Source organism: Littorina saxatilis, linkage group LG15 (genome assembly GCF_037325665.1).
Source record: "Littorina saxatilis isolate snail1 linkage group LG15, US_GU_Lsax_2.0, whole genome shotgun sequence".
NCBI classification, from domain to species: Eukaryota; Metazoa; Mollusca; class Gastropoda; order Littorinimorpha; family Littorinidae; genus Littorina; species Littorina saxatilis.
In genome coordinates, this window is record NC_090259.1 from 5,063,761 (window position 1) to 5,074,688 (window position 10,928).

The 10,928-nt window shown below is 44.3% G+C and overlaps 1 protein-coding gene across 1 annotated transcript in view; it reads left to right on the forward strand.

Moving 5' to 3' along the window:
* LOC138948289 (G protein alpha i subunit-like) overlaps positions 1–6,232 on the forward strand; it is a 63,348-nt gene extending 57,116 nt beyond the window's left edge. Inside the window, exons 8-9 of the mRNA XM_070319801.1 lie at positions 2,626–2,779; positions 5,065–6,232. Coding sequence (XP_070175902.1) covers positions 2,626–2,779; positions 5,065–5,270 — 360 coding nt within the window. The 3' untranslated portion in view covers positions 5,271–6,232. The remainder of the gene's footprint in view (positions 1–2,625; positions 2,780–5,064) is intronic.
* Positions 6,233–10,928: the final 4,696 nt, after the last annotated feature.

Genomic DNA, 10,928 nt, shown 5'->3' on the forward strand with positions numbered 1-10,928 from the left:
AATGCCTATCCATATTCGACAAAAGATAGGGTTTAATGTCATGTACAGTACAAAATGTCCGATAAACAGCAAATCTATCACTATTTTGTATATGATAATCCCACTCTTGCCATCTGCAATCGACCAACCTTTCCCTAAAAACACGCAAAAAATATTTTTCATTAACAACGCCCTGATTCCACCACACAAAACCAAAACCGTACTCATACAATTTACAACGGACACCTGAGGCCCAGTTCGTTTTACCACTTTCATCCATTTTATACAACATTTCATAGGATTTACGAGGAAGTCTGTGCGCCTCCATCTTTAACAATTTCAACCAGTAGCTAATGCATCTTAAAATAGAATTCAAATATATCGGATATCTGTTTGTCTCGCCATATACAAGATCATTAGGTGTTCGCATTCGAACTCCTAAGAACTTCTTCAGTGCAAATAAATGGACTTTTTCACACTGCAGAGCGAGAGAGAGAGAGAGAGAGAGAGAGAGAGAGAGAGAGAGAGAGAGAGAGAGAGAGAGAGAGAGAGAGAGAGAGAGAGAGAGAGAGAGAGAGAGAGAGAGAGAGAGAGAGAGAGAGAGATCAAATTGGAGTGGAAATGTGTGTGATATTGTGTATATATTTTCTGAACAAATGATTTGAAAAAATATAAAAACACGTTTGTTGATTTTTTAAAAAGAAGAAAAGGCGTTATGATCAACTATTTCCAACCTCACATTAGCGAGTTTTTGAACTTGTACGAAAATAAAAGATAGCTGCATAGCACTGAAAGAGGGCGTTAGGGACTGAATGCCAGGACCCTGCCTTTTACGCGATAGCTCGGCATTCGAATACATTGCAGAATATTTTTTTTCTAAAACACATTTGTTGCATTTAGAAATGACCTATTAAGTTTTATTTAGGTTTGTGTAATCTATTGACAATAAACGTCACTGGGGTTCTGTTGTTAGCCACACACTGTGGATGTAATGACTGCATGCGTCAGACTTACACTAACATAATGAAGGTTGCACAAGGATTTCTTTCTCACACGTTGTGGATGTAATGACTGTATGCGTCAGACTTACACTAACATAATGAAGGTTGCACAAGGATTTCTTTCTCACACGTTGTCTCCATAACTTTTGCGCTTACTGGGATTACAAACTGTCAGTTGTTCCGATTCAAGTCCAAAACTTTCTTGTCCGCGGATCACGAATGCACTAATAGTATTAAAACAAAAGCGTCACTAATAGGCCTCACTGAATCTTTATAAACCTCATTAGTCGTCTTTCGCAGGTGTTTCTCCCTGAACTAACTCATTTCATTAGTCGATGTTCGTAGGCGTGAATGTCCCTTTGGAGTTCCTTGTCTTCTCTGGATTTGTCGTAACCAGCTTTTTTTTCCTGGGTCAATCTGTTTGTCAAAATTGGAATACACCGGATCGACCTGAATTATTTGCCTGAAATATGGTCATGTGTTGAGGTGGGAGGAAATCATGATTAAACACCTCACAACACTGTGCTTGGCAAACTTTAATCCAACAAAGGAATACATCGAACTGATTAAGTTTGCTGCAGTTCCATGAGCATTAATGACGCACGACACCGACTTAACAAACCAAGACGTCTCTTCTATTTTAGATTCAAATCTCTGACTTTAATTAAAACAAGATTCGAGAAGACGTCATTCTGTGAATGATGGCGTCACGTAAACATTCGGTCACTTCACCTGCATGTTGTTTCTTGAGGAACTTGCAAAGAATTTCGGAAACGATGAGTCCTTCATACCATCAGTAGAAAATTACTGTAAGGTCACCGCCAAGCCATACATGTATCGGTATCGCATCACATTAAACTAATGTAACGGTCATGTGACTACTTTAATTTGAAGGATTTGCGTCCCTTGTGCTTTATTTCGTCGACGTCTGCTGTGAGGCGACTGGGAATAGATCAACACGGAGTGTTTTCTTCCCCTGGTCGACCACACATCTATGTTGTCAGCCCGGACAGCGAGACAAGTGATGACTTCCTTTCCTCTGTACAGCTGGCAGCGGAGTTGTTGATAGAAACGCAGTGGCTCAGTGACTTTTAATAGCATGCACCTACATTGTCTTCAATTCAAATCCATCAAATCTCGTTTCCGAACCGTTAAAGTCTCGAGAAATGACAGAAAAAAATGGCTGCAGCCTTTTTCTCGGCCGTCTTATTCGCCGCTAATGAACTCAAACCCGTCAAATTTCGTTTCCGATGATTTAAAGTCTGGAGAATTGAAGTCTAACGCGAATGACAGTGAGGATGAAATTAGTTGTATCAAATATACATAATTTAGAAATGATTTAAACACAAATTAGATATGAAATCAGATTGTAATGGCAAACGCCTTCTCCTCCGTCACATCTACAGCAAGCCCAAGAAATCACCAATCATCCATTTATCTTTCCTCTTACCCATTTACCCATAACCCAGAGGTAAAATAACATTAAACACTTAATTATGCACAGAGGAAGTGATCAACGGTCGCATTAATTGTGACTGCTGAGAACTCAAGGGAAATAACTTCAATCCTTTCCGATGATCACTACAGATGGCATGGTGTTTTCAAACGTGAGCCTTAAAGGCTTTGCCTCTTGTTCCTGTTCCAGACGGTACTGGAGGGGACACTGGAGGCGTTCTCCTCGGTGTGTCATCACCCCGGCTTCATCCACACACCCCTCGTGCTCTTCCTCAACAAGAAGGACACCTTCAAGGCCAAGCTCAAGGTCTCGCCACTAGCTGCCCACTGGCCGGAGTATAAAGGTGAGAGAGAGAGAGAGAGAGAGAGAGAGAGAGAGAGAGAGAGAGGAACGAAAGATGAAACGATGTGATGTAAGGGAGGTAACTACTGTTCGGGAACAATATTTTGTAATGTGTATTTAACTCCCTTCTCTTTCGCTTCAGGCGCTTCGCTTGAATCTGTCATGTTCGCTCGCTTGCTTGTGGGTTTGCATTGTTTGTGTGTTTGTTTGTTTGTTTCTTAAGCTTGGTTTAATGACCGAGTATAACTCGTGACAGTTTCAGAGTTCCCTCTCGGAACCTTTAAACAGGACAATTGAGGTTTCAGAGTATTCGTTTAAAACTCAGGAATGATTCAAAGTTTACGTGTTGAAACAATTGGCTTATCTAGTCCATGCTACAAACAATTGGCTTATCTAGTCCATGCTACAAACAATTGGCTTATCTAGTCCATGCTACAAACAATTGGCTTATCTAGTCCATGCTACAAACAATTGGCTTATCTAGTCCATGCTACAAACAATTGGCTTATCTAGTCCATGCTACAAACAATTGGCTTATCTAGTCCATGCTACAAACAATTGGCTTATCTAGTCCATGCTACAATAAAGAGTCTTTTCTTTTTGTGTAAACTTACCCCATTTTGAAGAATACCTCCCTTTTTAGGCCTGGTTTTCTCACATCGTTTAGGTCTCAAAACAAGTTGTTTTTACTGTATCGTATCTCATCAACCAAAGTGCAATGTTGACTGGCTGACTGAGGAGTTTTTACGTCCTCTTTGTGATCCATTGGCCTATCTTTGGATAGGTAGAGTTAATATGTGATATGGGGGGGGGGGGGGGGGTGCAAAACACAGGACAGACATGCAAACAGAGAACACATATGATCGAATTAGTCTGTTGTTGCGGTATTTCAAAAAGGGGATGGAAGCTAAGATGTTGTTGGGGTTGTTGCCTGGGTTTACGCGGAGTTTGGTTGGAGCGGGAAGCTAAGATGTTGTTGGGGTTGTTGCCGGGGTTTACGTGGAGTATGGTTGGAGCGGGAAGCTAAGATGTTGTTGGGGTTGTTGCCTGGGTTTACGCGGAGTTTGGTTGGAGCGGGAAGCTAAGATGTTGTTGGGGTTGTTGCCGGGGTTTACACGGAGTATGGTTGGAGCGGGAAGCTAAGATGTTGTTGGGGTTGTTGCCTGGGTTTACGCGGAGTATGGTTGGAGCGGGAAGCTAAGATGTTGTTGGGGTTGTTGCCTGGGTTTACGCGGAGTATGGTTGGAGCGGGAAGCTAAGATGTTGTTGGGGTTGTTGCCGGGGTTTACGCGGAGTATGGTTGGAGCGGGAAGCTAAGATGTTGTTGGGGTTGTTGCCGGGGTTTACGTGGAGTATGGTTGGAGCGGGAAGCTAAGATGTTGTTGGGGTTGTTGCCGGGGTTTACGTGGAGTATGGTTGGAGCGGGAAGCTAAGATGTTGTTGGGGTTGTTGCCGGGGTTTACGTGGAGTATGGTTGGAGCGGGAAGCTAAGATGTTGTTGGGGTTGTTGCCGGGGTTTACGTGGAGTATGGTTGGAGCGGGAAGCTAAGATGTTGTTGGGGTTGTTGCCTGGGTTTACGTGGAGTATGGTTGGAGCGGGAAGCTAAGATGTTGTTGGGGTTGTTGCCGGGGTTTACGCGGAGTATGGTTGGAGCGGGAAGCTAAGATGTTGTTGGGGTTGTTGCCGGGGTTTACGTGGAGTATGGTTGGAGCGGGAAGCTAAGATGTTGTTGGGGTTGTTGCCTGGGTTTATGTGGAGTATGGTTGGAGCGGGAAGCTAAGATGTTGTTGGGGTTGTTGCCGGGGTTTACGTGGAGTATGGTTGGAGCGGGAAGCTAAGATGTTGTTGGGGTTGTTGCCGGGGTTTACGTGGAGTATGGTTGGAGCGGGAAGCTAAGATGTTGTTGGGGTTGTTGCCGGGGTTTACGCGGAGTATGGTTGGAGCGGGAAGCTAAGATGTTGTTGGGGTTGTTGCCGGGGTTTACACGGAGTATGGTTGGAGCGGGAAGCTAAGATGTTGTTGGGGTTGTTGCCTGGGTTTACGCGGAGTATGGTTGGAGCGGGAAGCTAAGATGTTGTTGGGGTTGTTGCCTGGGTTTACGTGGAGTATGGTTGGAGCGGGAAGCTAAGATGTTGTTGGGGTTGTTGCCGGGGTTTACGCGGAGTTTGGTTGGAGCGGGGCGTTTTTGTATGCTTTGCTTTTTATTTATAGACTAGTTTGAGACTTTTGTATAATTCCAAAATAACTTAATGAACAAGTGAGTGAATGAGTCTGCACTGTTGCAGGCACGAGCGACTACACGGAGGGTGCTCAGTTCATCAAGGGCAAGTTCCAGCAGACGGCGGGGGCCAAGAAACACTTCTTCGTGCACGTCACCTGCGCCATAGAGACCGCCACGGTCCGCTCAGTCTTTGACTCCTGTCTCGCCTCCATCCTACAATGTACCGCTGGTCCTGCCAGCCCTGATCACCCCACCCCTCTCTCACACTGACCACCCCACCACCACTCACCTCCCTACCCCGCTAGGACACTGACCACCCCACCACCACTCACCTCCCTACCCCGCTAGGACACTGACCGCCCGACTGTCCCCTCCGTCTTTGACTTCGGCCTCGCCTTGACCATCCCAGCCATCTCTTACACTGACCAACCCACCCCGCTCGTACACTGAGCATGCACCCCATTCAAACACTGACCAGGCATCATTATCTTTGCTACAGTGTCAAAAAGAGAGAATAGAGAGATCACAAGTGTAGATAAGATACGCTACGTGTAGCTAAGACGTGTACCTGTTCGTGTAGCTAAGACAACACCCACCAGCAAAACCGAGCTTTTACGGCATGCGTTTACCAAGTTCTACACGTACATGTTCACGTCTTGGCCACACGTAATGCATCTAAATCTCTGGAATAAGAACAACACATACTTTTCGTCACTATAGCTGACACTTTGACTGAAATGATTGTCTCTGCAAGGGAGTCAAAACGAGAGAAGAAGAATGCACATCATTTTCTGCACTATATCTAAGTAATCTGACCCTCTCGTCTACAATGAAATCTCTAATGTGAGAAGTGAAGAAAGTTCGAGAAGACGTCATGTTGTGAATAGTGACGTCACGTGAAAATTCTGTCATTTCTTCTGCATTTCTCCCGAGGAACTGAGACAGAATTTTGAGAACAAAGATTGCCTTGGTGACTACGTCATTTCAGCAGAAGAAAATTACTCCTAAGGTCACCGCCAGGCTGCGCATGGATCGGTATCGTAGACCTCTAAGCAACTGAGAAAACCAGGTGGTAATGAAGAGAGAGTCTTTAACTGGTGGTAACGTTACAGACGTTATGAAGAGAGTCTTTAACTGGTGGTAACGTTACAGACGTTATGAAGAGAGCATTCTGGGAAAAACTAACATCGTAAGCTGGTTTTAACGAGGAGGTCTTGCAATGGCTAGTTTGGAGGGGGGGGGGGCTGCTGGGGGGTTCTAGTGCTCTTTCTTTGCTTCCGTGTTGGATTCCGTGTCTGTCTCCATTCTGTAATGTTCCGTGTATTTTGACGTTTGGACTCTGACTGGAGGAATTACCTTCTTTTCTGTTGTGGCAAATGGAGAAATGGAATATGTGAACTTCCTATTTTGTGCACCTATCTTTCTTGTTTCCTCCGTCAGTCAATATAACAGCAAACTACACTGTGACCTTGACTGGTACAATTGACCTTGACCTTGATTCAAGGACGTGTCGCGGTATTCGTATTACCCATCAGATATTTCCGGTATTTTAGTTAAATTACCAGAAAAGCAATCGTCAGGTGGTTAGCTCTTCCGGTTTTGATGACCCTTGACCTTTTATTGTCGGATGTAAATTACTGATAACTGCGAAGTAACTAATTTATCGTGTGACTGGGGCCTAGTGGCCAAGCAGTGTTTAGGGAATGGACTCCTTGTCCAATATTAGGGTTATCAACACACCAAGCAGTGTTTAGGGAATGGACTCCGTGTCCAATATAAGGGTTATCAACACACCAAGCAGTGTTTAGGGAATGGACTCCGTGTCCAATATAAGGGTTATCAACACACCAAGCAGTGTTTAGGGAATGGACTCCTTGTCCAATATAAGGGTTATCAACACACCAAGCAGTGTTTAGGGAATGGACTCCGTGTCCAATATTAGGGTTATCAACACACCAAGCAGTGTTTAGGGAATGGACTCCTTGTCCAATATAAGGGTTATCAACACACCAAGCAGTGTTTAGGGAATGGACTCCGTGTCCAATATAAGGGTTATCAACACACCAAGCAGTGTTTAGGGAATGGACTCCTTGTCCAATATAAGGGTTATCAACACACCAAGCAGTGTTTAGGGAATGGACTCCTTGTCCAATATAAGGGTTATCAACACACCAAGCAGTGTTTAGGGAATGGACTCCGTGTCCAATATTAGGGTTATCAACACACCAAGCGCGATGACTGTTGATGCCAGGAAGTGACGGCGTTTTGTCTTCTTTTTTATTGTCCCTAAGATATCTAGTTAACACTTTTATTCTGTGTTTGCGGTTTGTCTGATTATCTTTCTAAAATTATAAATAAAACATGCAGCTGCGTCACTTGCTGTCTTGTACCAACATGTCTTTATTGCTGACCAAGCACAACTCTTAGCCTGCCATTTTTGTGAATATCTGAAAACACACCACCACGTCGAACTTGTTTTTAAAACCATCAACCTTGTCAACATCGTGACGCTGAGTGTAATATTCCTTGTCAAATTTGCTAATATTGTGTGTGGCGTCGAAAGCGAGCCTTTCGAGATGGTGTTCTGTATCTAATGCGAAAACCTCTCTTTGATTGTGACTCTAATGTATCATATCTGCGTCTCTTGAACGCGTGTGCGCGCGCGCGTGGGTGTGTGCGTGCGTGCGTGTGCGTGTGTGTGTGTGTGCGCGTGTGTGTGTGTTTGTGAGTGTGTATGTGTTTGTGTGCGTGTCTATGTGCGTACGTTTGTGTGTGTGTGTGTGTGTATGTGTGTGTGCGTGTGTCTGTGTCTGTGTCTGTGTCTGTGTCCATGTGTGTTACGGGGATCGACTGAATAAACAAATACTCGACCAACCCCAAGACGTTTCATTGTTTGTTTTTCTTCTTCTCTGTGTCACTATGTTGACATGGACAATCCCCTTCTCACAAATGGAGTTTTATTAATGAATCATGTCGTTGATGTTATTTTGATTCTGACTGAGATCAAGCACGTCCTTGAAAATATCCTTCCTGTGTAAACAACCATGTAAACCATATCTGGCCAGGATTTTACATGGCATAAGAGCATGCCTCCGCTAAGATATAGACCACAAACGAACAGCCTTGTTTTTAATTTGGCTTTTTTTTTTTTTTAAACAAACATGTGTCCGTTGCAAAAGTATATCAGCAAAAAATATACCCCAAAGTAACAGCTCGTGCAGCTTGGTACTTTGCAATTTATTTTGTATTGACATATATGTCAGCAAAACATCAAGACAGAAATCAGCCAGGCTTTTAATGTTGTTATATTTTATGTCCGAGTGGAAGTGTGCTCTTATCCTATGTAAATCTAGGAAGGATATGTGGTTGTTTATATGATCGCTTACACGGAGAAAGGAAGTCATTTCAAATGTGTCACTTATTTATTATTTAAACCGAACATTATGTGTTGTCTTGAATGTCTATATATATAAATATATATATACGTGTGAGGATTTCTTCTTTATTTATCTTGGACAAAGTAAAAAATTAAAACCAACTGTTTCATGTTATGTTTGACGTAATGACTGACAGCTGAATACAGCCAGAATTGATCCATGTAAAGGCATCGTCCTACATGAGACGCGTGCGTGCGTGTGTGTGTGTGTGTGCGCGCGCGTGTGTGTGTTTGTGTGTTTGGGTTTGTGTGCGCGTGCGTGCGTGTGTTTGTGTGTTTGGGTTTGTGTGCGCGTGCGTGCGTGTGTTAATGCGTACGTGTGTGTATTCGAAGGTGCGTGTGTGCGTGCGTGCGAGCACAACATGATATGGCCCACTCCATAGATGAGACAGTGAGGCTGGAGATGTCTCGTGGTGCGAGTGCAGGAATGCTGTCAGCGCCTGAGAAACGCTGGACAGTTCTGGTGTCGGTGGTTTCTTCTTCTTCTTCTTTGTTCATGGACTGAAACTCCCACGTTCACTCATGTTTTTGCACGAGAGCATTTGTACGTGTATGGCCGTTTATACCCCGCCATTCAGGCAGCCATACGCCGCATTCGGGGGAAACATGCTGGGTATTTTCGTGTTTCTATAACCCACCGAACTCTGACAAGGATTGCAGGATCTTTTCCGTGCGCACTTGATCTTGTGCTTGCGTGTAAACACGAAGGGGGATAAGGCACTAGCAGGTCTGCACCTAATAAGTTGACCTGGGAGATCGAACAAATCTCCACCAGGCGGCCGCGGCCGGAATTTGAACTCACGACCTTCCGATTAGGAGGCCCATGTCTTATCCTCCAGGCCACTGCGCCCGTCTCGTGTGGCTGAAAGGTACACTCGTTCTCGTTACAAATGTTTGCTTATCTATCTCAGATGTGGCCAGGTTTTGACATGGAATAAGGTCCACCCTCTAATTGGTTTCATGCCACAAATCAACACCCTGCTTTCTTGCTGTGTTGAGTTGTATTGTTTTTTTTATAAATTCAGTTGTAAAAACTTCACAGTGGCCTTTACGAATTCAATTCATATACAAATCGCGAACAGAGAGCACTCGGGCTTTTTAGTTGTGTATTATGTGTGTTTAATGTGTGTAGTATGTGGGTTCAATGTGTGTTTAGTGTGTGTGGTATGTGTGTAGTATGTGACCAAGTGGAGGGATGACCTTATCGAAGTAGACGTCCGGCCAGATCAGAGATAGTGAGCCGACCTATTGTCACGAGGAGGCGTGTTCCTTTAAATGATTGTCACGAGGAGGCGTGTTCCTTTAAATGATTGTCACGAGGAGGCGTGTTCCTTTAAATGATTGTCACGAGGAGGCGTGCTCCTTTAAACGATTGTCACGAGGAAGCGTGTTCCTTTAAACGATTATCACGAGGAGGCGTGTTCCTTTAAACGATTGTCACGAGGAAGCGTGTTCCTTTAAACGATTGTCACGAGGAGGCGTGTTCCTTTAAACGATTGTCACGAGGAAGCGTGTTCCTTTAAATGATTGTCACGAGGAGGCGTGTTCCTTTAAACGATTGTCACGAGGAGGCGTGTTCCTTTAAACGATTGTCACGAGGAAGCGTGTTCCTTTAAACGATTGTCACGAGGAGGCGTGTTCCTTTAAACAATTGTCACGAGGAGGCGTGTTCCTTTAAACGATTGTCACGAGGAGGCGTGTTCCTTTAAACGATTGTCACGAGGAGGAGTGTTCCTTTAAATGATTGTCACGAGGAGGCGTGTTCCTTTAAATGATTGTCACGAGGAGGCGTGTTCCTTTAGATGATTGTCACGAGGAGGAGTGTTCATTTAAACGATTGTCACGAGGAAGCGTGTTCCTTTAAACGATTGTCACGAGGAGGCGTGTTCCTTTAAATGATTGTCACGAGGAGGCGTGTTCCTTTAAATGATTGTCACGAGGAGGCGTGTTCCTTTAAATGATTGTCACGAGGAGGCGTGTTCCTTTAAACGATTGTCACGAGGAGGCGTGTTCCTTTAAACGATTGTCACGAGGAGGCGTGTTCCTTTAAATGATTGTCACGAGGAGGCGTGTTCCTTTAAATGATTGTCACGAGGAGGCGTGTTCCTTTAAATGATTGTCACGAGGAGGCGTGTTCCTTTAAACGATTGTCACGAGGAGGCGTGTTCCTTTAAACGATTGTCACGAGGAGGAGTGTTCCTTTAAATGATTGTTCACAAAGGAAACAAAGACACCTGAGACAAATGTTAAGGAATCTTCTTAACTCATTGTCTCCCAGGTACGGATATATCCGTACCCACTCATATGGCTCTATCTGACCAGGTACGGATATATCCGCTCAAACTGTTAGCTTCAGTCGCTTCCTGTAACGTCCATCTAACGCCTGCATTCCAGCGTGTTGATACACAGTTACTACACAGTTACTACAATTTTAAGTGACCTGCTGGTCTCGGCTAAAAAAAAAAATTGGTCAACATAAATGGGGTAAAAAG